We start from the raw sequence: 26,542 nt of genomic DNA, 5'->3' as shown, positions 1-26,542 counted from the left end.
AACTTCTCCGTGTTTCTGAATTTCTCTTCCAGCAGGGGAATGTCTAATCCTGCTCCTGACGAGAACCAGGACTGGCTGCTCCAGGGAGCTGCTCACAGGCATCACTCAGATCAGCTTTGTGTGTCAGATTTGCTTCATGGAAACCTGTTCTAGATTACTTGATCTCCTTTAGCCACCTCACTTTGTGCAAGTTAATTTTCTTAAAGCAACTGCCTTCTGAACATAGACTATTTTGACTCTTACCTGCATTGTACAACTCCAGGTTATAAAGAATGATCTATGTATCACCAGACTCTTAACAATTTAAGTACTGTGTGAAAAAATGCCATGAACTTCTGGAAAATGGGATGTTAATATTTGCCTTTTTGTAAGTGTAGTGTGGTGAGTGGTAAATGGTGTTTCTGTATATTCATTTCATATCAAGATCACTTTTATCCTTTAGTTCCAACTGTCATGCATTTAAAATTATTTAAAAAGAAGTGTATTTAATACTTAGAGCTGGTAGCAAGGATTTACCTTCTCATTATTTTATTGTTTCTGCTGTTTACTGACCTTTGTGTGCTGGTTTGATGGCTTTGGCACTTGCCTGGGGAATGAGCTGTGGGACAGAACATTGCTGGTCCCACGGAGTTGAGAGTAACCCCTCAACACCAGGAAATGTCCCCAGCAGTGCTGCACAAGGGCTGGGTGTTGTACTCTCAGTGGGAGCCAGCCCAGAGGGATTTGGTGGCATTTTACAAAGGTTCTGCTAAATCCTCTCAGTGCAGATTCCAGCTAGAGGTGGGCTTGTAGCAAACCCAGGCTCTGACCTTTCCTGAATTTGAAAATGTGAGTTTAAGGGCTCAGTTTTGGGGCTCGTGTGGGAATGACAGTCCAGTGTAAGCTCTGACTTTTTCCAGTGCAGTTACAACAAAGAATGTCTTGTTTGAAACCATCCCAGATAAGCTGATGATCTGAGCTGTCCTCTCTGAAACATGCTTCCTCGAGGAAGCTCCTAGTAATATATATTCAAATATATGGTGAATTCTTTCTCAAGTGGTGGTTTTAACTCCAAGTGCCCAGAAGAAGTTTCCTTTCCTCCTGAAGGAACAGGCTTTCATTAGCTTTGTGCTGGCACCGGTGCTGGTCTCGTGACACAGAAATCCCCTGACTTTTATTTCAGCTGGATGGTTTGCCCTGTAGAATACTTGATTAAAATCTAAAGTGATTTTAGTGCAATATTATTTTCTTGAGCTTTGAACAACTGCTACCATCAAACCCCACTGCCAGCCCAATCTAAAGCCCCATTTTGGGCAGGGATGAGCAGGATGAGGTGTCTCCCAGAGCACCTCTAAGCACACAAACACCCTGATGGTGTGCAGCATGTCCAGGTGGGATTTTTTTGTGCTCAGTTTTCAGTTTTGTGCTCAAAGTTATTGTCAGGATAGAAACGATGGGAGTTTCTGGCTGTGCCCCTTGCCGTTTTCTCCTGGAGGCAGTTGCCTTGCGGCATATGTTGACCAGGATTTTTTTCAGCATTTCTCAAGCCTTTTAAGTGTCAGATTTCCAGTGAACAGTTTGGGTTGTTCCTCTCTGGTTTGCAGCCCTGGTCTGCTGCCACGTGAGCAGGTGTGGGAGCAGAAATCCATAGGATGGAATGGTCAGGGTGGTTTGATGACAGCCAAAGAGGAGGCACAAACCAGAATTCAAGGAGTGAGATGCAGTTGGCTGAGATCCAAATGTGTTTCCAAATTGCACAGAAAATTGTGGCTTGACAATGCCTGTGAGTGGAAAAAGGGAATGGGATAAGAAAAGAGCAGAAATGCATTTAAAAGGTGATGTTTGCCACAGTGTTTGAGGCTGTCATTTCTGTAATTTGTAGAATAATACAGATTTTTGCTGTCCTTTGACCTTATACACACAATTCAACTGTTCTGTAGGTTGTAATGAACTAGCTGAGAGTAAACTCTTTGCATTGGGGAATGGAGAAGTAAGTGCAGTGTAACCTATGTAATTTCTGTACATTCGATATTGAAAGTCTTTCCCTTAGTAAGTGTCAGATTTCTGTGGAAGGGCCTTTAATAATGCTTTGCCTAATGACACGGTTTGGGTTATCCCCAGTATCTTCAGTGTCCGTTGGTATCTGAGTACTGAAGCTTCTTCTTCAGTTTTTCACTTTCTGCAGCTGTGGCTGCAGAAAAGCACAACTGACTGAGCACAACTCTGGAAACATCTGGAACAAAACACCCTGGTTTTGGGTGTCTCAGCTGGAAAAGTGTCCCTGAATCTTCCTGTGATGTCTGTGCAATCTGATGGGATCCAGCTTGTCCCATCTATCCTGACAGCTATATATATATATATATATATCTATATCTATATATCTATCTATCTGTATCCTGGTACGTAGATATATCCTTGATACATCTATATCCAAGCTCAGTCAGTTCTTTTCAAAATAACAGAATCTGTGAATTTTTATTTAGAATTTGGAGATCAGAAAGGCAGAAGTGTGACTTAACCCCTTCCACGCGCACCTGAAGTTGTGGCAGGGCTTTGGATTTGTAGCCACAGGGAAACCTGCAGGCCTTTGTGCTTCTAAAAGTTCTTTTTGTGATTTTCTTTTCCTTTAAGCCCTCTGTAGTGGTTTTAATGTGGCAGTTGAACAGCAGATAATGATAAGCACAAGAAAGTGTTGAGAGGGATGAAAATCACTGGCTAGGTACTCTTTTGTTCAGATTATTGTTTTCATAGATGCAAAAAATGAATCTTTGAATACTGGAAATTTAAGATCAACACTTAATAGAATATCTTGTCTCTTTCTTTAAATGAATTCTATAGTATTATTGACTACCTGACAAACAGTGATGAATGCAGTCCCTTTGCTGCTTCCTCTTCAGGGTAAAGGCAATTAAGCACTATTATATGTTAGAATTTAACTTTGCTCTGTGTGGGGATTCATTTGTGTACATTGCAATGAAAGCAGGAACAATCCACAAGCATCAGTGAAATGACGTGTTCAAACCTTGACAAGGAAATGATGCCTTGTCTCTAATGGGCTGTGGGCATTTCAGGGAGTTACTTGCCTATGAATGATCTTACTCAGAGGATGTGAAGGCAGTGCACTCATCTCCTCACACATCCTCAGCCATCACCTGCAGCTCTGAATTAACTTAAGAGGCACAAACAAAAGCGTTTAAAGTCTTTTACAAGCTTAATTTTTAAGTTTAAATGTCAAGAATGAAATCATCCAACTTAATAATATTGTAGGTGTGTGTGACAAGGCATCCTTCACAAAGAGCATGGAAAACAAGCTCTCAAACTGTGCCATTCCCATTCTGTGGAAGTGACAAAAAGAATGCATCCTGCTTTTTCAAGTGTTTACAGGAACCTATCCCAGCCTTTCCATTTGCTGTAAATACTTGGAACAAGTGTTGGAAGCAGGTGAAGAAAGTCGTGATGGAGATTCTTGGAACTGAGTTGGAGTTGGAATAACTTGGAATTGCTTTTGAAGTGCTCAAACTTTGAAAAGGGGGTGTTAAGGAATGGAATATCTCTACTGAAGTCATTGGGACATATTAGAAAATTCACCAGTATTTTTTCATCAGCTACTATGAGAATGTTCTCATCTCTGTACAAATTTGAAGTGGAGTCACTAAACATAAGCCAGGCTCAGGAGCCACTTTCTCAAGGCTCCATCAGTCCATTTAAAAATCCCAGTTTTAGTGAATACTTGCTGGTCTCTTCTCCCAGAGACTGAACTGTGAGTACCTGCTGGTAAACCTGACCTGGAGAATGGGGCAGATTTTTCTGTAACGAGACCTTGCCTTGATGGTTGTTCAGGTGAAGCTTTCTGCTGTTTTTCTTGGCTTTTCAAGTTGCTGTCATCATTTGAGAAATCAGGATAAAACTGCTACAGTGCTTCAGCATTTCTGTAATTTTCTCCAGCAGTTAGTAGTGATGTCAGTGTAATTTTCCCAGCTTAGAGTTACATTCAGTGGAATGATATAATCAACCTGTTAGAATGTTTGGCTTTAAGTGAGAAAGTGGAGACAAATCTTCCCACTCTGCAAACGTTTTTAAACCATATTACTTCATAAAAAATTTAGTTGAATCTCCTCTTTGTCTTAGTCTGAATTATCTAAAACTGGGTATGGCCTGAGGAATGGAATGTATCTGTAATGGTGTCAGTTTATTCAATTTACAGCCAATTTTTATTCTCTTAGAACCTAAAACAGGGACTAATTTCATCCAATAACTGCCTTTTAATCGTCCACTCATTACCAAGAAAGGAGATGGGCAGGTTCAATGCCTCCACATGAAAATTTCCATGTATAATATCCCAAACATATGTGTCTCTGTTTCAGGTTAGAAAACTCCAAGCCACCACTAATGGGCAGGTTCCTAACTCCTTAGTACAGCCCAAATAATTGTAACAATGAGGATGCAGCAGAAAAAGCTTTGGTTGCCCCAGGAAAGACCAGGTGCTTCCAGCTGAACTGGAACATTCTGTGCTCGTGTTGCCATGGGAATCACCATGTCCCTGCTGCTGTCTGAGCAAGAGGTTTAACTTAAAATTGCTGGTTTTGTGTAGGAATTGCACCTCTTGATGGTGACTGAACTTTTACATCCTTACAATGAGTAGGACAGGCTTCCAACACACAGGAATATCCTGTGCCCTTCCACCTCCCCACTCCCCATCTCTGCTCAGGAGTTGGCTGCCTGACACTTGCTAAGTCCTGAGGAAGGAATTGTCCTGAGGGTGCTGCAGGGGTGTCTCTGAGCAGTTTGTACAGCACAAACTTCGTGCAGCTTGCAAGCACAGAGATATTTCCAAACAGGATGTGCTTGTCCTGCCAGCTCTGCTGTCCTTGGGCTCTAGTCAGCAGGAATCCAATGCCACCTTTGCCAGGTCCAGGCTGGGGCTCTGGAGTCATTGTCCACAAGAGCTGCCTTCCATGGGGAGAGATTTGTTTGGGAGCTCATTGCTCCAGGTAGCAGTGATCCATCAAAATCACTTCACAGACTAAAGTGACTTCAGGTGGGGACAGCTGATTTATTGTAAAAGGAAAGGAATCTTAAATTTCAATATCTATGTAAAGAAGCCTCTGGAGTATCATCAATGTTTGATCTTTGAGCTCAGCTGTTTCCATGAGTGGAATGTTATTGCTTTTGTAATGTCAGACTACTATAAAAATAGGCTCCTGATGGATGAGCATCCAAAAGGATGCTCTTCCCCCAGCTCTGCACCTATTGAATATAAACTAGTGTTGGTTTCCAGAGTTTAAGGTATTAAATTTCATACACACTCTAAGTGCTGACCCCTGAGAAGGCAAAGCCTGCTTAAGCAATTAATATATTGAGTGCCAGATAAATGTTATCATCATTTCATTTGCTTGTGCCAGTACCACACATTGGGTGTTGTTTGAATTTCGCTGGCAGCTCAAGCAGAGCTAAAAATAAATTCATTTGTTTATAGACTTCTTTGACAACAGCCAAATAAACCCACATTTTGTTGTTTTGAACAGAAGGCACAAAGCCAGCTGAGTGCTCCCTTTGAATGTGGCTAAAACCTTCTGTTAGGTGGCTGAGCTTGGTTCTACACCTGCTTTTTCCCCTCTCACCCCTGTTTTATTTCCATTTAAACCTTTTTCATGTGTTCAGGTATGCTCTTACTGAAGTATAGGTGTTAGTTTGCAGTGTGAACAGCAGGCCCTGTTTTGTGCTAATGGGGCAGAGTGGGGAGCAAAAAGAGACTAAAAAGTGGCAGCAGGGGAATTGTTAATCCTTGGGGCTGGAAATCCGGGGCAGAGATGCTGAGTCCTTGGGTGCATATCCATAAATCAGAGGAAAGGGGGCTGCACGTGCTGCAGTGACCTTGGAAAAGTTCAGCAGTGTTCCAGCAGTCACCTGGACTTTCTGGCAGGGGAGCAGTGAGAATCTTCACATTATTTCAGCTCAAGGACAGGAGGAGGTGAAGGAAGATAACAAGGAGGACAAATGACAAGAGCTGTGATATCTCCAGTTGTGAGGTCCTGGGGTTTGGATGTCCTGGAGCTGCAGAACTCTGCAATGAGCAAATGCTTCTTGTAAGAAGGGGAAATGCTGAGACAAAATGTCTTGGCAGTGAAAATAATTCTGAGAAGGTCGCTGTGGGAATAGCCTGACTTGCTGTAGGAACTGGCCTTCTGCAGCTCTCTCTCTGAGGGATGTGTGGAAAAGTTCCTGTGCAAAGTGAAGCTGACTCGGTGTTCCCTGCTCAGCCCTGCCCTCTGCTCGCTGTGCCAGGGCAGCAAACTGGGCTGCAAGTCACTCTTTGTGGGCACCACGGATCCTCTCAGGTTGTTGTAGCTGTGGTGGAGCAGATGGGCCAAAATGCAATGAATCAGCTTGATGAGATAATGCTTAATGAAACCACAGAATCCCGGCATGGTTTGGGTTGGAAGGGACCTCAAAGCCCATCCAGTGCCACCCCTGCCATGCACAGGGACACCTTCCACTGTCCCAGGCTGCTCCAAGTCCCAGTGTCCAGCCTGGCCTTGGACACTGCCAGGGATGGAGCAGCCATCCTGGGGAACCTGGTGTTTTGCTTTAATTGGAGAAGTGTGAAAGGTTATGAAGTGGTTTTGAGCAGAGAGAACTCACCTCAAAGGTACAGAACTGTAAATGTGGTCTTGCTAGTGACAAATGGAGGTGGGCAGGATCTGCTTTCACTTAAGGTGGTTATGCCACCAAAAACCAAGAATGAAATACATTACTGTGAACAGTGACACAAAATTTATTCTTTGCAATCCTCAGAGGATTAAAAAAACCCCAAACTAACAACAAAACACCAAAACCCCTCATTCAGCAGCAAAACCTCTGAAGACTCATTGGTTGTGTCCAGGTCAGTGTGAGCTGGCTGGAAATTGCTTTGACCTAAAGGACAAAAATAAGATGTGGCAATTGTGTCAAGAGGCAATTGAAAATACCAAACTCTGAATTGAGGGAAAACCAGGTAGAGCTGATAGTGCAGGGATTTCTCAGGGAGTGTTTGAGTAACACTTATGGGGGATAAAGAAGGTATTTGAAGTAAAGCTTCTAAAAGCTGAATAGATTAGTGGTTAAAACTCTCCCTGAAAGTTGTGATAGTACTGAAAGTTGTGTTTGGGGACCGATTTTAAGAAAGGAAAAAAGCTCCCCCACAAACCATGTTAAACATTGCCTCTCCCCACTCAGCCCCGTGAAAAAGTAATCAAAACACCCCACTGAAACAAATCCCAAAAATCAAAGAAAGCAAACAAAAAAAACCCACCAGAACCCTTCTAAGTCATTTTTCAGAAGTGAAGAACTGGGCTGTGTTGTTCCATTCTGTGCCAACATAATTTCAAAAACCTGTAACCTCCAGATTCTCAAAGGAAGGACATTTTCTGTGGGGGTGGCTGTGCCAGTAACCACTGCAGGTTGTGGGACAGATGGAAGCTGACTAATAGCAAGAAAACCATTAGCTGTAAGTACAGCCATTATAATTGAAACTGGGGCCTCCAGGCATCCAGAGAGAAGCCAAGAATCCTGACTATGGGATTGTCTGGGTGTTTTTGTAGCTTCTGCATGCAGACTTAATAGTTACAAATTACAGTGTTTCTATAGTTTTAACTGAGAGTTGAAATAAAACAAATTGAAGACTTAAATCCTATTCTTTATGCAGTCTGTCTGAGTTATAGCAGTAGAATACACATTTGGTTTTGTCTTAACTTTTTCAGGTTTTCTGATTTAGTCTTGATTGGAGGAGTTACATCAATGGCAGCAGAACTCCTGTGGCATTTGGAATCCCTAAGTGGCTCAGGTTTGCTCCAGGGGCAGATGAACACAATTATCAAAATGATTGGACCTAAACATCCTTTAGGAAGGAATTGTTCCCTGGCAGGGTGGGCAGGCCCTGGCACAGGGTGCCCAGAACAGCTGTGGCTGCCCCTGGATCCCTGGCAGTGTCCAAGGCCAGGCTGGACATTGGGTCTGGGAGCAGCCTGGGACAGTGGAAGGTGTCCCTGCCATGGCACGGGTAGCATTGGATGGGCTTTAAAATCCTGTTCCACCCAAACCATTCTGGGATTCTGTGATGTGGCATAAATGATCTGTGGGGTCCAGCAGCTCCTGTCCTGAGTGGGGACAGGTGACAGCAAGTCCACTAAGGACAGGTTTTATGGCTTCAGATGTTTCAGGTTTGCTTCATGTTTGGCACCATCCTGAGCACTGCCAGTGCAGGCTGTGAGGTTAATCCAGAGGTTGAGTTTATTGAGGCTTTAATATTTCTCTTACATCTTTGTGTTCAATTTACTTTGCTCTCTAGAAGCACCATCAATTTTTTCTAAATAATGTCCTTGCTGTTTTAATGGCAATTCACTCAGACTTCTCACAGTCTGTGTGTGGATTTGAACAAGCATATGGCTCTGGAAATAGGACTTGGGTCTAGTTCACCCTGAAAATTTCATCCATAAAGTGCCTCGGTTTAAATTTCGTGAGGAGGTTTCCAGGGCTGGGTTTTGTAACAATTGTTGGGTCAGTGGAGCAGTCCCCATCAATGTCAATGTTTATTCTTTCTCTTTATGGAATAAACCTAGATCTTGTCTTATATGAAAGATAAGGAGAGAGCTGTAATGGTCTCCAAAGCCTGAGATGAAGGACATAAGTTTCACGGGCAGAAAATGTCTCATTCTCATTGAAGGCTCTTGGCCTTTAGCTCTCGGATCCCACGTGTGTCCAAAGTACAATTTGACAACAACCCTCTGCAGGGCAGAGGATTTTATTAGGGAACATAGAAATACTTGATACAAATGAAAGATGAAACTTGATTCGGTAATTTTCTAAATGTTTATGGCTGATGATTGCATGTTGAGAGGCTGAATTGATGATAAAGTGTTCTGCTGCATCTTCATAGTCTAAGAACCATTTAGCTGCTGTTGGAGGCAGGAAGGATCTCTAAAAGGGGCTGTAATTGGAGCCATGATTGTTAAAAAGCCACACTTGCAGCCTCACTTCTTCTGAATGTGAGATAAAAGGATGAGCTGCTTCTTTAACCTGAGTTTTAGAGAGATTTTTCTTTCTTTGTAAGGCCTTACCTGCAAATAGAAAGAGATCTGAAATAATCCTGTCCCGTGGCTTTCCACTTCCGCACACGCATAATTTAAGCTGAAATAATGCCATCTGTATTCAGTATTCCACGTTCAATACAGGTGATCACCACAGGCTAATGCTGCTTAATACTGCCTTGTCCTTCTGCAGAAAATAGGTGGTGACAGGAATGTTGGAGAGAGATTTCTGATCTTCTAATATCTGTTAGATATTAAAAATTTGCTGTGCAGCTCTTCAGTCCTTCTGGAGTTAAACTGCAGTTCTCTCCCTTAGCTGTTAAAAACCCACTCCACACCTCAGTTAATGAACTGAGCTGGAAAGACAGATCTAAAGGAATTTTGGTTGTGAAGTTGCTCGTCTCTGAGCTGGGGTAGGGACAGACGAGGCTGCAGGTCAAGGATGCAGAAATAACTGGATTGGAAAGTTTCAGCTGCAGGGGAAAGTAAGGAATTGACTCATTTGTGAAATGATAAATGTAATAAGAATGAGGTGTTTTTCAAATAGAATGGAGGCAGCTTTTCAGTTTTCTGATTTTTTTTTTTTCCTTAAAAGCTGTTGCAAATAATAAACAATTGAAGGGGAGGGAGCAAGGAAATGAGGTAAAATGGCTTTGAGAGCTCATAGACCAAGGATATTTTACTCATATTTTACCACTCGAGATTCAAGTCTTTGTTCTGGTGCTGACTTTAAGATCACCCCTCACTTGTCGAAGTGAAATATTTGCTTCCCTTCCATATGGCTCTTTGGCAGTGCTCTTACTTAGATCATCAATTGGCTGCTCTGTGCAGCCTAATGGCTTCATCTGGTGAGAGGCAGGCAGGCTGCAGGGCTGTGTTATCCTGGAGCCTTGCACTTCTGCAGACCCTGCACAGCCCAAACTCCTCACCTGCTGCGGGAGGGGGAGTGGAGAGAGAACCCTGGGGAGCCGAGCTTCCCCCTTGTGTTCTGGCTGGCTGTGTTCCTATCCCCTGGAACCGACGGGATCCCACTGCTCACAATCCCATTTTCTGTGCTTCTCAGGGCATGTGAAGGGCTTATGTTCAGGACAGAGCAGGGCAGAACTGGACAGAATCGGTGACAGCATTGTGACACGAGGCAGAGCAGCTGCTGGGCTCTGCTCCACCTTCCAGAGGTGACACCAAACACTCTGGACAGAAGCAAAATGTCTCAGCTTGTCTGTGTTTGGAGCAGAGCTGCTTTGGGCTGCCCCAGCTGTGTCAGGGCAATGGCACATCCCTGCCTGGGTCACAGGGCCAGCAGCATTCCTCTGGTCAGGCACCAGCAGCACCACTTGAATGCTGCCTTTCCCTGTGTTCAGCAGCTGTGATGATTATTCTGGTCTGGTCTGGAGGCAGCTCCAGGCTGCCCAGGTGGGGCTGGAGGCAGCAGCTCCTGCCATGTTTCCTGCTGGGGGAGGCTGCTCCCACTCCTGAGTGCACAGATGGTCCCAACAACCTTGATGGGAAGCACAGGCTGCCTGCTTTGGAGCCTGGCTGCTGCTCCAAACTATTTTCAGGCATGGAGAGAGCCCAGGTTACTCAAAAGCCCGTGCTGGCTGAAGAAGGTGAGCGTGGGGAGGGCTGTGTTCCACCCGAGCTCAGAGCATATGGCACAGAGCAGTGGCTGGGCAGGGACATCAGGCTGGGCTCCTGCAAATCCCTCCTCAGAGAGCTCTGAGAGTTTGGAAGGGACGTTTCTTGGACAGTAGTGGCTGTAAGCAGTCCAGGAATGGATATAACAAGCTTGTTATGGACACCCTATGCCAGGAGCTGCATTTCCATGGTATTTATCACGGGATCACAGGATGGTTCAAGTTGGAAGGGACCACTGGAGGTCATCCAGGCCAACCTCCACGCTCAAGCAGGGCTCCCTAGAGCTCAGGGTTGTGTCCAGATGGCCAGGCTGGAGTAGAGAATACAGTGCGTTATCTGTGGGAGATAAGTGTGCTGTCTCTCGTGGGCTGAGAGGTGTGTGCTTGGGCTTAACATGACAAAAATGGGATCCATGGAAGTGGCTCTTTTCAATGTTCCTGTCCAGGCTCACAGTTAGGATTCACTTTAAAGGTTCTGATTTTTTTATTTTTTTCAAAAAGGGCTACTTTCTCACCATAGTCCATGCGTAACAGCTTTGTTAGGACTAAAGAGCTTTTGGTGATCACTGCCACATGAGCAGTGCATTTCCAGAGCTGGGATGGAAGGATTCTGCTGAGGCTGGAGGTACTCTGCACAAACAGGAGTGCACAGAGTAAATCTGTATTAAAAAAGGGCATTTGCAACATTAACTGTCACTTAAAATGGCTAAAAAGTCAGTTTCTTTAATGGGAGTTGGAGAAAACAAGGACTAAAAGGATGTGATTAATGATGTTCTGGGTGAAATACTGTGCTGTCTCATTGAGCATGGTTAATTGGTGGTTATAGGTCTAAAATCCAGTCAATTTAGCAAAGAGATTCTTTTAAAGCAGCCAGTCTTGTGTTGTGCTTTAACATAGAGCTCCTTGCCCCGTGTGGGTGTTCCTGGGGAGAGTGGCCATACCTGGGAATTGTGTGGTTTTGGGGGAAGCCCTTCCAGCAGTACCTGGTGGTTATCCATAGCACACAGCAGGGACTGGGCATATCCCATCTGCCTTTTGTTTCAAAATGGTGCCTGAAAATGCCTCTTACATAACTGACCTTGAATTCTGCAGTGGGTGATTCACAGGTTTAGCTCACATTAACTTGTCTGCATGATGCCATTCCATGTGGGAGGTGCTGTCCTTTCATGCTCGAGCTGCCACAAGATCATGGTCCAAGTAGCAGCCCAAATTTAGCTTGTGTGTACTGCTGATATGACTTTTAAATCTTGCACTGTCTGGGGATTGGTTGAAACTTCTTTTTCAGCTTGGTGGTGGGAAATCACATCTAAGCTCTTGTTGCTCTCTGCACTCAGAATGTATTTATGGCTTTTTTGGAGGGTGGGAGCAGTGGACGAGTGCCCAGTGAGCTGAAGTGTGTTGAGCACAGAGACAAGTGAACCAGAAGGCTTTCAAGACATTCATCGTGACATCAAACCAGTGTTTAAAAACATGGAATATGATCAGAGATACAGGTTTTTTGCATCTTGAAGTTGCCAAGAGCCCTGGGACCTTAGTGTGAGGCTGGTACCACAATACCTTAGTTGGAATTTTGTGGGAGGCTGAGGTGAGTTTGTTTAATTGTGTTGATGTCAAGGTGTTCACCCCGTTGTGCATAATGACAGAATCTTGCTGAAGGGGCTTAATTAGTGGTGAGATTCATCACTTTTCTCACCCTGAAACTCCCCTTGTTAAAATGCTACTGATTGAGCAGTTCTTACTAGGTTTTTTACAATTTCTTTCGAGTCTTCAGCCCAGCAGAGTCTTTTGACCCCACCTAATACACAGAGCCTTGCTGGCCACCCCAGTTTTTGGGAAGGAGAATCTCCACTGCCTGTGTCTGTTGGATGTAGGCTGGGTGGGAGTAGCCTGGTCTGGGGGAGGTGAAATGAGATGTCCATTGGAAAGTCCCTTCCAACTCAAATAATTCCCAGTTTATACCTTGCTGGCAGTGCTCTGGTGCTGATCCAGGCCCTTTAAGCATGGCTGTGAGGGTAGGACAGCGTGTCTGAGCTGGGGAGGTTTTATTCCAACTTGACCCTATTCCTGAGGCTGCTCTTCCCAGACTTCTGGGAGGTGAGTGTTGCTTTCCTTGGCAGAGCTTTGCACATCTGCTGGGATCCACAGGGGCACAGAACATCATTCACACCCAGCAGGTTCAAATAAAAATCCTGGAAAGCTCTAATGGCTTTTAGATGGGGTTGGAGGTTTCCTGGCAACATCTGCCTCGATTTGAAAAGCTGCTCAGAACATTCACCTGCAGGAACCTCGCACTATTCCCTGCTCCTCATACAAGGAGCATCATTTCTGTAGCCATCAGTGAATTCTCTGTGAAGCTCTCTGCCTTGAAGGTAATCTGTTCCTCTGCATTACAAATGCTGAAAGATTTAATACACTACAGAAGAACAACCTGTGCCGGGTGCAGTTTTGGTTTTGAAGCACATTCTGTGCTCAAAGCAAGGCTTAATCAAATGCATTGATCCTTGCATTGCTGTGTAAAGATTTGGTTCAATCTCCTCCTTTTGTAAAAAATGGAATTAGAATGCTCTTTAATACGTGGTTACTGTATACTCTAAGTGTCCTACAGTAATGTCAGTTCTTGTGAGAAGATGCATTTCAGATGGAGTCTGATTATTCAGTGGATGTTTGACATGCTGTTAGAAACCTTGGCTTTTCCCCAGTTCTTTTTATTCTTGTGGAAGTGACAGCTCCAAGGGGGTGAGATCTGAGTGGGATTACTGCCACAGGGGTGGCTCTGTGAACTATTTAAAGCCCTTTAAAGTCCACTTGTGGGTTCTTACAGAAAGGTTTTGCTTCTGCTTTTGCACTTCTGAACATGAATCCTAGACAAACAAAGTTTTAAAACTACTAAAACTACTTGCTGTATAATTTTACAGAACACTGCCAAAACTCCCTGCCCAAATAAAATATCTGCTCAGCTATGAATTGTTGCAGGGGTAGTTGTGTATCTCAGTCCACATACTACCCCTTGATGGTTCTGAGCAGTGTTTAATTTGGAAAATGATTACTTTATTGAGCAAGAGGAAAGCGGGTCCTGAAGCTGCCTTTGGAAGCAGCTTTACCTTGTGCTGTTACACTTCTAAGAGCAGCTTTAGGTGTAAACAACAAATCAGATGCCACAGGACTTTCAGCTTGTTTATTATGGCTCTTGGGGGGAATAATGAGAATTGAACGTTTCCTGCTGGCATGAGCAAAAATCTTTGGAATGAGGAAATGCCACTGAAGGAGCTTTGCTGCTGCTGGGTTTTTGAGGTCCTGCTGTCACCTTGGTGAACAGGAGACCTGGGAATGGGAACCTCTTGCATTCCCAATCTGAAGGGCTTTTCCCTCTTGTGCTTTTCCCAACGTTTTCTTTGAAATGTGTTTTCCCCAACATTTTCTTTTCTGCAAATGACTTCCAGTTTTTAGGAGCTGACACCTCCCCCCAAGGATGGTTTGTTGGAAAATTGCCAACCAAGTCAGCAACTGGAAGCCAAGATAGTTGGTTTGTTGTTCTCCTGCATGGGGTTTTTATTGGAGGATAGTGGTGACAAAGATAAATAATTTTGGTAGCATGAATGGAGCTGTTTTGTGAAATATCCTTGTCTTGGATATGGACTGGCAGGTGGTGATGGCAGTACTTGGTTAAACTCAAAAATCATTCAGGATTTTAATGGTCACTCCTCTAAATCTCAAGTATTGGGGGGTATTTTGTTTTTCTTTACATTTGGTTTTTTGTTCAAGGTTTGTTATGATGGTACCTGTTCCTCCTGCCCTCTGTTTGCAATGAAATTACAGTTATTACTACTGGTAGGAGAATAATTTCTTCTTCTCTTGGCTATAACAATCTCAAAAAGGATGTGTTTCACTGTATTTCCTACTGAGAATGAAATTCCTGGAGTCAGGAAGAACCCAAGCTTGTACTTGAATAGGAGTGTCGTGTTTTAATATTTAGTTCTACTCAAAATGAAATCTTGGAAACCATCCAAGGCTGAGAGGAGAAATCTTGGAGAATGTTGCCTGACATTTATCTCATCAGTGATACAACTCAGGTATCTAAATGGAATCTGTGCTGTTCCAAGTACTACACCACAGAAGATATTCTATATATTGTGGGCATTTTTCCCCCCCTTTATGGTCTACCTTGAAATAAATAATGCAAGATACTGCCAGAAGCCTTTTCACCTTTCTCCTTGTCTCAGCAGTGCCGGTATCATTTCTTTTGTCTGCGTCTAAAGGAAAAAAACTAACCCAGAGCCCAGCACATGCTTCCCGTGTGAGCAGAAACATCAAATATCGATCCCCAATCCTGCCTTTTAAAGAATGCTTAAAGAAAATCGAATGTAGTCTCAAACGACAAGCACTGGGTTCTTTCAGTGCTGTGTTCTTTCAGCCCTGCTCATCAATTACTCATTCCCTGAGCAGAATTGACCAGCTCTGAACAACTCTTTGGAATTTACTCGAGTAAATCTTACCCTTGAAAATGCAAATTTAGCAGCTGCAAAATTTCCAGCTTTTCTGGGAACTCTGAAGATAAAGAAGGGGTGGTGGGCCCCCTTTGCCTGTTTGCTGTGCTGGGTTGGGGGGTGATCAGCTGGAGATCACCCTCACCTACTGAAAATACTTCATGAGTTCTAGCGAGAGGAGGGCTGTGTTGCAGGAATGGTGGTGTGGGGTGGCTGGGGCTGCTTCAGTGACCTCGGAGTGCTTGGAGCACTGGGAGATATTTTCCCTGTTGGATGAATTTGTTATCCCAGCCCAGAGGAAAGGCAGGAAATGAAGACATTAAGGAGGCAGTTGTCTCTGTACTTGAGAACTGGAGAGCACAAGCAGTTACAGAACATCTTTCCCAGTGTAAGGTGTGTGCTCTGCCAGGTGGAATTTGCCGAGAGCTGAGTGTGGGCAGGTGGCATTTAAACACTGGATTCAGTGATTTTTTCATTACTGCTGGGGGTGCAGGCTGAGCTCAGCTTCGTGGGACTTCCCTGCTGAGAAAACTGCTTTGAAGTTGCTGTGTCTGTTAAACAACTGTGTTTGTACCTTTTCTTTAGTTCCTAAAGAGCTCCCCTTCTCTTTGAGGAGGCAGCTTTGGGAGTGAGGGAGGAAAGGAATGGGGCAAATGGTTCTATGTTTTCTTCTGGATTTTTGTTTGGTCATGAAATTTGAATATTACGGTCCCGTTTCTCCTTGGAGATGAAATCCTTTTCAGCGGGAGTGATCTGGAATTCAGTTTCTTTGCTTAAATACTGGGGAAAGAGGAGAGGCTTTGTTCCAAGTTTGATTGATGAAATTCTCTCTCCTTAAACCTTCCCCTCAGTAACTTACTACGTTATCCCTCCTTTTTGAACATCTTTGAAATTCAGAAAAGCGTGAGGTTTCCAAGATTTTAAATTACCTTTATTTGCCAACCGTGTCCCTTTCTGAGTGTCTGATAAAAAGCTGAGTGCTGAATCCAGACCTGTTTGTTTGTGACGTTTTCAGAAAAAGTGTGGAGATGAAGACAAAAATTTAAATGTACAAAATGATCTGCTTCTAGAATAGTGTCAGTGTTGCTTTCCACTTGTTAGGATGGAAAATAAATCTCTGTGCATGTTTGAGGAAGATCTTTATTGATAGTTCAGATGGTGTCACCTGTTTTGATATTGCAGTTATTGACTTCAGCTGTTAACTAGGTTTTAACTTGTAATAGATTTCCTCGAAGCCTAAGTAGACATGTTTCTTTTCTATGTGTCTTATTAGCAGAAAAAGTACAACAAGCCCTAGAGGCACTCACTGAAGTACAGAGGGAAAAAATGCTTGATAAGGTGCATGGCTTTTGAATTATAAATGCTGGAAATAATTGTGTCCTAAGTATTTGTGTATTACTTTACAGGTCTGAAGGTGACAGCTCAAGAAGCCTCAGGTATGTGTACATCATCTTGATGCCTTTGTTCTAAGAAAATTCTTTATTTAAAAGCATTAAATAGAAATAGATTTTTTTTTTTAATGTGGGCATTATTGGTTGTGCTTAGCATGCCATTGGTGTTTTGAGTAAAGGTTCTTTTCCCTTGGATAAGTTACTGAATTGTTCTATCTCCAGTGTGGTTTGAGAGTGAGGGATTAGTTTGGATCATTACAAAGATTTAGGGTTAGTTCCTGGTGCTCCCAATCAGAGTTCCTGCTCGACAGCCCTGTGCCCTGGGGCAGCTGTGTGCCAGTTTTGGGGCAGCATCTATGTTGAGGGGAAGTCTGTGGACTTGTTCTGGCTTTCTTAGCAGTCTCCTCTTTTTCACCTGTCAGGGAGAGCCTCCATCAACTCATTATTACAATGCTCATTATGCACTTGGAAGGTTCAGATGATGTGCAGAATTTAATGTAATTTTCAGATACTTGACTTCCAGCTTATCACTTGTTTTATACTCGGGGGTGGTTTTTATTCCCACCTCTCTGCAAACATGGCTCAGTCAAGCTTGTAGAGCTTGTAAAAGTGCTCTCAACAGGACTGAGATGTGAAAATTCCATCCACCTGAAAGTGTTCCACATTCATTAGAGCATTGACATTAGCAGATGCCTTGATTCTCCAGCAGTGTGACTATTGATCAGTGATAATAAGGTTCATAATATTGACTGTGGCTTCACCATAATACCCTGCAGTGTGTTTTGGGGACTGTCAGGACACTGCATTTTAAGGCATTGTGTTTGTTTATTGTAAAACCCCAGGTCAAAGGCAGGACCTTCCCTTGCAGAATTAAAATCCAGTTCTTACCCACAGGTGTGCAGACTATCCCCAAGAACAGGTGAGTTGCAGAACAGTCAGGTATTGGAAAACCAGAAGCCTGGGGGAAAGGATTAAAGGTTCTCTGAAAGGCTTTTGTCTTACACCCGAGTTCAGGATCACTGTGGTGTGGAGCTGAGCTCGAGGCTGTGCAGGGCAAGCTGGGAACGTGTCTAATGCACAGCCACGGAACTGGATCAAATCCAGCCTCTGGGCATCACTACATCCATTCCTTGGGTTCTTAGCTCCGAGCAGAGTTGCCTGTGCTGGCAAGCTGTGGAAGGACTATTGCTGGTCAGCTGTTGTGAAGCAGTAATGTTTCTGGTTAACTGACAGTAATGTCCCTGGTGTGTGGATTTCCAGCAGTGTGGTCGTGGTTCAGCCTCAGTGATCACTCTTATTTGTCCTTGAGCCTCCCGTGGGATTTGGCTGCTCCTATGGATGGTGTGTGTGGCATCCCTGGATGCATCTGCTGGGAGTGGAGCTTCTCTCTTGCAGGGCATGTTTGGGGTTTAGGCAGTGCACAGGCACAGCTGAAAGCTGCTGACTTCAGCTCTGGTTTGGTGCTGCCTGAAAACCAAACTCCAGCCCTGGCTCTTGCCAGGCACCTTCATGCCCTGGGATATTTCAGTCAGGGCAAGGCACTGATGATGGAAGGTGTCTGGCCAGAGCCATTCCCCCCTCAGAGGAAGGCTCTGCTCGGGCTTGGTGCCCCTTTGGGACCTGGCAGTGCCACATGGGGTACGTTCCAGCTGCTGGGTTGTGGTGGGGGGAATCAGCACTCTGTTCCTAGAGACCTGTAGACTGCCAGGCTGAGCCCTGGGGTGCTGGTACCGTCCTGGTCTGAGGCTGTTGAGGGAATTAATTCTGTTATTCAGTGTGAACTTGAGCTACTCCAAGACAGCCTCAGACTTCTCTGACAGCCTGATTTTAACCAGGCTGATGCAGTAGCGAGCAATCGAGCAGGAGGCAGAGCCACACTCCTGAAATGCTTTTTCAGTGTAAATTCTCTATCCTCTCTCTTAAACTGCATTTTCTCTGAGGTGGAATGTCACTGAGGATGTGCTTTTGTGTTTCTGCCTGCACAACATCCTGGTCAGCTGTGGTCTTGTCTTGGGCAAAAGCTCTCTAGGCTCTGTGGATGTTTAGGCAGCATCTTTGTTGTGGTCAATTTGCTTCCTAGTGTTTTCCTTTCTTTCTGGCAAATGAAGATGAAATGCAATTATCTCAAATGAAATGATCAGGGCAGTTGGGGAACAGTGCTTAATCTCTGAAGAGATCATTGTTCTGCTAACAGAGGTATCAGCAAAGTAGCAGCAAATCCAAATGCTGGCCAGCCAAATGGTTCCATGAAATCAAGGGGTGCAAGGAGCCACAGGCAGGTGAGAAGGCAGGGATAAAATGTCCTATCTCAGTGTTAACTGGACAGACACCAGGTGGGGGGAGGTTAGAAGGGCTTGTGTTTGTGGTCAGTAAATGAAGGTGTTGGTTAGCATTGATGGAGTCACAGCCATTGATGCTGCAGATAAAAGGGTGACTCCAAATAAACTGAGATGCAGCCAGAGATGTTGGTCTCTCCCAGCTGGGTGAGTGTAATCAGACTCCTGACCCAGAGATTGCTTTGGAAGAGCTGGTGTTTTTCATGCTGGAATGGAATATCCAATACAAGTGATGCCCTGGAATTTTACACTGTTGCTTGGTTGCAAAGGATATTGCCCTGGTGGATTTGTTTTCAGTAGCTTTATAGCTGCTTGTAACGAGGAAATTGCATCCACAAGATGTTTATAGTGCTGTGAAATGCAGAAAACACAGAATCTGTGCAGACACGAGGTTGACACAGCAAAGTAAAATGATTCCAAATAATGCATTAAAACAACCAAAAATCAGCTTGAGTTTATTTCTTTAATTTGGCTTTCCCATTAAGACAAAAAGTCATGAATTATCCTGTTGTACAAGCCCATAAAATTCTTCCTATTTATAATAGAGTTGTACTGTAATAAACTCACTTTGGTTTCCCTTTGGTGAATGCCACAATTTCCAAACCAAGGTATTTGTTAAATCTATTAAAATTGGTATATTGCTTTGAACACTTTGCATTCTGAGATGTAATGCACACATACAATGTGGAGCTGTCAGTGTGACGGGCTGCTTTAATTTGCTGTCTTTGTTCACATGTTTCCAGGAGAAAATGCAATTTGTTTTACAAGGCATTTTGATATTTAGTGGTGTGATGTGACAGCTAAGATGAAGATGTTTGTGTGCAGTATATCCTATCAAAGTTTGCTAAGATTGTCTCGAGGTTTAGTAGCAGATACTCCTCTTCCCTCTGCACAGGCCTTGTCTGTTTAAAAATCACCAGAGTGGAGGATTTGGGCAGAGTGAGAGGTGCAGAGGGGTTCAGGGAGCAGCTCTGATGAGCAAAGCTCTGAAACCTGCCCAGAAACAACACCTTTGGGGTTTTCCTTTCTTTCCAGTTGCTCCTTCCCAGTGGTGTGCTTTTAAAGAAGCAACAAGGTACAAAATGAAGAAAGTTGTAACAAAACTGCATCAAAGGAGAGGCTTTTGTGGCTCCTGAGCTGAGAGGTGCCACAAGGCTGTTGCCAAAAAGGTGTGGTGTCCTAGGAAAAGCTATGAAATAGGCCCAGAAAGAGAGAAAAGGCTGAAGGTTAGTTTTAAAATAAGAAGAAAAAAGGATGGCTGAAATACTAATTATGTGGGAAACATCAGCTAAGTCATTTAGCTGAACTAAAAGAAAAGTGTGATTGTTTCCAGGCTGTAATAGACGGCAATGTGTGGAGTTGTGTCTGTTGAGCATCACACAGGAAAGGCTGGTTCCTTTTAAAGGTGCACATTAGATTAAGTGGAAAAGTAATGGTCTAATTTACTTTAGAGAAGGAGAGAATTGTGCAATATCAGCCTCATTCTGTGCTGGCTGGAGTGGGAGGACTGGCTGGGACCCTGACAAACCACATGGATGCAGCAGCAGAGGAAATCCAGCAGGAAGCAGAGTTTTAGGAACTTCTTGTTTTGTTTTATTCTGGGAAGATCTGCTTGAACTGTGTGACTCAGCGTCCTCTCTGAGAACCTGCAAAGTACAATTAAACACAAAGAGACGTGTAAACGTAATTTTCAAGTTGGAATGTATTGCTGTGCCATCTAAATGACTCAGTGTCTATATGTAAAAATGGCCTTTTCTGGCTGATTTTAATCATTCCATGATGACTCTACTACAGTTTTATCACTAGTCCTTAAAATATGCAAAATCATCGCTTGCTAGTAATTTTAAAGCCCCCAAATTTTCATCCAATAGATTTTTACATAAATGTCAGGTTGACTCTCTCCAGTGGAGTGGAATCTGATGAGTCTCCTGATGTTAGTTTAAATTAGTTTTATTGCTGCCAACGGAAATAAAACATATGGAAACAGCTTCTGGTAGTTGAGATGGCTGTGGAGCTTCCAGTGACTTTCAAATGATGAAGATTTAATCTGAATTTCAGAATGAAAGGACAGTAATACATTCATCAAATTGTTGGAACTGTTTCTATGTCATCTTTAATAGTGGTGATCCATTTGTGATGTTAAAAAAATCCTTTTTTTCCCCCCAGAATTGTATGAAGCTTAGAGCCAACCTGTTTTCTTTATTTCAGTCCCCATGTCTTGCCTATGGAACTTAAGCTGCAAGTGCTGGTGAGCAGGAGGGATATGTTTGTGGTCTGATGGTGTTCAAAAGGTGCCTATAATTCTGTGCTTCATGTGGATTTTTATTTTTCTGGATTTCTTACTGAGAATCTTCAGGCCTATCATGAGGTTTCATGACTTCAGCTGCAAATGATTCTGTTACAGACACAACACATTTGTACAAAATTCCTGCAGGAACTCAATATTTTTTCCCTCCTCAATACCATTCCCTTAGACTCAATCCTCGAGGAAGTCCAAGAGCATTGTGAATGGGTGAATTAAAGGGAAAAAGGGATGGGTTTTTTTGGCAGGAGTTGTGTAAACACAGATAGGTGTCTGTTTGCAGATGAAGTTTTTGCATCAGGCAATGCATTATATTAATAGTTTGACTTCTGAAAAGTAGAATCAAGCCTCACGAAGTCTTGGATGCCATCCAGGTGGGTAAAGCAGCATATGCAAGCATTTTGCCCACAATTCTTTCCCCTGGAAATAGACAGCTGTAATTTATGGATCCCAGTGCTGATTGTGCTCCATAGAACTCTCTCGACGGGCTGGCAGTTGTTGAATTTGCAATCTCAGAAAGACAAAGCTTTGTGAGTGGTTTCACATTAATTCAGTGCAGCTCATTTCCATCCCAGCCCTTGCAGGGGCTGCTCTGGTTATCTGTGAGATAAGGCTGTTTAATGAGCAACATGTGTGCACAGCTCAATTTGGGGAGCTGAGCATTGCTCTTTGAAATATATAAAGTACTTTGAGTTTCCTTCATTATTTTGCCATTCTCTTTGGGTTGCTTTTGTTCTTTTCCATTAAAATTCGCAGGAAAAGCTGGGTGAGTCTTGGGGTTGGAATGGGAGTATAAAGAAGGGGGAAATGTGGGGTGTTTTATACTTTGTGTGCTCTGTGATGTTCTTTGAGGGCTTTTCCTCTGGTCTGTGCTGTGGGCAGAAGAAATGTGCATTTCTCCCCTCCTGCAGCCACCTGCAGCTGCCTGAGGGGTCTCAGTCCTGGAAAACAGAACTGGGGTACAATGAATCCAACAGAGCCACTTGGGATCACAGAATATCCTGAGCTGGAAGGGACCCACAAGGATCTCACAGTCCAACTCCATCCCTACTGAAGCTGTGGCAGAGTTCCAGAAAAGGACAGGGTATGGTCTGAAGCTCTCTTATGGGTTTAAAGTAGTTATTCTATTTATTTATTTGTAACAGAGATGTAGCATTTTTCACAGAGCCCTGTGAGGACAGGAATAAAACCTGACTTCAGGAACAGAATTAACCAGCATAATTTTCTCTGCAGAACATAGAAAATAGTCTGTACCAGCTATTGGAAATCCATGTGCAAACTGCTAGGATCGGGAGACAGACACTTCTATTGAGGAGTTGCCTCTATGCACTGGTGGGAAAAAAAGTCCCTGCTTTCTTGCACATAATTTGTTTCTTTGAAAAGAATTCATGTATGAGACATTTATAGATAGGATTTCAAGCTATAGCAATTTTCCTGTAGTGTTCTGCACATTGATGATTTAAATAAAAGGCAGAACTTCCCTGGTTTTGTTCCTGCTCTCATTGCTTTATGTAGGTGGTCATGGTTAGATTAATTCCATCCAACAGGAAAATATGCAGCAAAAATAGAGATCTGTGAAAATCATCTGATAACTTTTAAGACCCTTGTGTATTTTTTGCTTTCCTAATCTCTATCTGTAGTTTTATGCCTCCATGTAACTCAAGAATGGTCCCTGGGTTAGGAATTAACTATGATTCAGGTATCTAGTTCCTTTTCTGAGCTGTTTTAATGATGCTTTGGAAGTGTTCCAGTAAGTGCAATTGGCAATAAATGGAAGAGGAAGTGAGCAAACTGTGTGTTGGGGAAGCTGAGAACAGTTAATAAAAACATAAAGACAAAAAGAAGAAAATTTCAGGTTACCACAAAAAGCATTATAAATACTTGGAGTCAAGACTAAAGCTCCACTTATATTTGTGATTGTAGCTGCCTAATATTGTATTGATTTCAAATTATGCCAATGTTGTTGTAACATTAAGTGAAGCTGTTGATTTTGCCCCTTCTCAAAGATGAACAAAAGGCAGTAAAAGAATGCTGGTTACTAAAGCTCAGTGGACGTAGGAGCGGTGGCTCCGGATGGTCGGGCCTGACAGAGAGATCTCTAAAGCCGGGTGTTGGAACCTGTGGTTTATTGCAAAGGGCGTGGGTAGAAGGCCCTGCTTGGAGCTGCCAGTCGCAGCTTGGAGTAGGGCCATAAGAGCAGGAAGGCAGGAGTAAAAAAGTAAAGAAAGAGCAAGGGATAAAGAGAGTTCAGAGGGTAAAAGGCAAAAGCTAAGAAAAGGGTGTAAGAGGTAACAGAAGTAAGAGCATAAGAGAGGTAAGAGCAGTAAGAGAAGTCAGAACATAAGAGAGCGAGGTTCCCATTACAATACAATAAATCTTCTTTTGTGTTGAATATTCTAATTTTCACTAACCGATCTAATACAAGATACAAATCCTATAGCATTTACATACAGCCTATAAGAATCACTACATTACCATTCTGTGTTACACTTTAAATGCTAGAAGCTACTCTTTAGACCCCTTTTACCAAGCTAGTAGGGTTTTCTCTGCCCTTTGGACTTGTCTGCAGGGAGAGGGAATTGTTCAGTCAAGAGGGGATTACTTTCAGCTGGCCATGCTATTGTTTTCTAGTTGTTCAGTAACTGAGGTTTGGTATCTCAAAAATGACTTTCATTTCGATCTTGCTTATAGTTTCCATATTCTCAAAATCTTTTCCCAGGCAGTCATATTTATAAAGTTTTTCATTTTCATCTTCCCCAACAAGTGAAGGCTGCAAACTGTGAGTTCCTTAGTAAAACTTCCTGAGTGGAAGCTGTAACCTTTATTGCCTCCCTGCTTTGCCCCGTCCTGAGCTGTGTTTTCTGGAGGAGAGGAGCAGAAAGTCTTTCCCTTGTCTCCATAATGGATGCCCTCACTTCTCAAATCCCACATTGATCCTGCAGTCTCAGGAGCTGAACAGGTCTTTAAATCCCTGTCAGCTTAGTCTTGCCTAACTTCTGCGTCAATTTGGCCTCATTAACTTTTCCTTGATTAAATCAAACACATTACTTGGGATACCCCTGCAATTTATTTGTAATAATTAACTGTACCAAGGGAATAAGATTTCCTCCTCTGAATTTTAATTCAAGAAGCAGTATCTGTACACAAAAATAGAGATTGGAGCTAAAATTAATAGAGCTGCACGAAGTATTACGTACATTTACCATAAAATGAGTCTGTAGAAGATAAGTAGGAACTGACTTGCTCCTAGTCAAGTTTTATTTCACCTGCCTTGTGTGTGGTGCAGAAATGATGAGCCATATTTTGAAGTGTTCCAAGAGCACAGTGAGCAAATGTTCTCTCAGTATCCTCAGGCTTGCAATTTCTTCGCTTATTTTTGTTTATTGTACAAAGTAAATTTGATGTTTAAAAGTTTAGAAGTGGTAAAGATTGGAGTGTATTGCTTGTTAAAATGAACCTCGAACTCGAATCAATCACATCCTTCCTTTCTGGGTACTACAAACCCATCATGTGCATGAATTAAGATGGTTTACCACAATTCTGTCTTGGGTATAAACAATCCCTTTGTGCTCAAGCAAATATCAGAAATCCAGCAAGAATTCATTTCAGCTGCTGGCCTCCTCATAACCCTTCTGCTTTGATGCATAAATGGAGGGAAGTTTCCACTCTGCAATGAAGATGAGGATTGCAGCTCACGCATTGTCATTTATTATGTGCTATACTGTACTGAGATAAGCCTGCACTGCCTGGGCTGTTACAGCTCTTGATTTTTTGTCATGATCTCCTTCTGCTGCCATTGGTTTTGAAAGGAGCTGCTGGTCAATCACCTCCTGCCCAACGTGTGCCACTGCAGAGAGGACAGCAGCCTTTCAGAGCACAGCCACAGAGGACTAAAGAGCACCCAGGAAATGACAGGAGGGTGTTTGAGCCTTGCTTTGATTGTGCACTTCATCTATTGTAAATAAGCCTTGGTCTTTCAAGAACCGTGCCTGTGCACTGCAATGGAACAGGTAATCCCATGGCTCTGAATGTGCTGCACTTCCACAAATAATTCATTTGTGAGTTAGCTGGTACTGCTGGATTTGGGTATCAGAACCACTTAACTGCCTGGCTGACAGACCTTGGAGAAACACAGGAGAGTATCTGGAAAAAGGCCTCATCACTGAGGGGTGGGCACATTGCAGGGGAGGGAAATGCTGTGGGTAGCTTTGGGATGCTGAAGAGGAACCAAGCAAAGCACCTAAAACTGGTAACACAAATACAGCTCCTTTTATAGTCTCAACTGATCTCTTTGGGAGATTCATCTTTCTTTGAAAGTCAAAGAAGTCACTTTTCCAAATCCAGATTCATAAGAAATAGTTGATTTAAGTCCTAGTGAGAAGCAGTCCTATTTTATGTCAGTGTTAAATATAGGTAATTACTTAAGTATTTAAAGGACTCTAAGAAGTTTTTGAGAATTCTTAAGGCATTTAAATGCATATTACTCCATGTATCTTAATCACACTAAAAAGAATATTCTAATTTCCTGTGTCAGCTCCACAGCAGATGCAGATATATGTGTGTGCTTGTTAGTGAACTGTGTAGGCAAAAAGAGTGGGAGCTTTAACATATTTTTCTTTCCTTTTTATTTGAATTCATTTTGTAGTAGCAGCAGTGTCAACATGAGCAAGGCAGGCTGGAGAGGTCAGAGGAAAAGCTCAAGGGTTACTTTTCACCTCACTATTTTGTGTCTATGTTTTGGAGAGGTCGTTAACAGACAGACTTACAGACCTCATGTAGGAGATGCAGGATTGTCCTGCTCACCTTCAGCCTCTTGGATGGCAGTGTTTGAATGCAGAGATTTCCCAGATGTGTTTTAGTTTTAGTGCTGCTGAGTCCTGAACGCTTTACTCAGACTGTGCTCAGTGAGTCCTGCTTTACCTTGTGCCCTCCAAGAGTGACCGCAAATCTAATTTATATGAGACCATTGGAACTACAACCTAAAGCAACCCCCCAAATCCCACAGCCCATCCTGTAGGGTTGGGTGGGATCAGCTTCCTCATGTACAAAATTAACCAGGGAGGTGCTCCCACACAAACACGAGGGGCCTTTGAGTCCTCCCCAGCACTGCCCTCCCTCACCTCTCACTCCCAGGCTGAGGCTTTTATGGAGCTCTTTAATGGGGTTCAGTAATGAGCTTTTTAATTAGCACTTGAAGGCCAAACATCCTGGCACTGTTTCTCATCCAGAGCAGGTCAATCCTAAAGGTGTAGGATTAGATGAGAATCATAAAAGCTGATTATTTCTTAATTTTTTTTTTGCACTTAGCCAGTGGCAAAATTGATATCTACTCCTTGAAAGGATGTAGGAGG

The 26,542-nt window shown here is 43.2% G+C and overlaps 1 protein-coding gene across 5 annotated transcripts in view; it reads left to right on the top strand.

Moving 5' to 3' along the window:
* Positions 1–26,542, top strand: part of IQSEC1 (IQ motif and Sec7 domain ArfGEF 1) — a 283,278-nt gene that overhangs the window by 36,583 nt on the left and 220,153 nt on the right. For all 5 annotated transcript variants that reach the window (XM_088171712.1, XM_088171711.1, XM_088171722.1 and 2 more), the window contains exon 2: positions 16,569–16,598. In XM_088171712.1, the coding sequence (XP_088027838.1) occupies positions 16,569–16,598 (30 nt within the window). The remainder of the gene's footprint in view (positions 1–16,568; positions 16,599–26,542) is intronic.

The sequence above is a fragment of the Sturnus vulgaris genome, chromosome 11 (genome assembly GCF_052056855.1).
Source record: "Sturnus vulgaris isolate bStuVul1 chromosome 11, bStuVul1.hap1, whole genome shotgun sequence".
Lineage (NCBI taxonomy): Eukaryota > Metazoa > Chordata > Aves > Passeriformes > Sturnidae > Sturnus > Sturnus vulgaris.
Note: the sequence above shows the minus strand (reverse complement) of the source record. Positions and strands in the feature narration are given on the sequence as shown.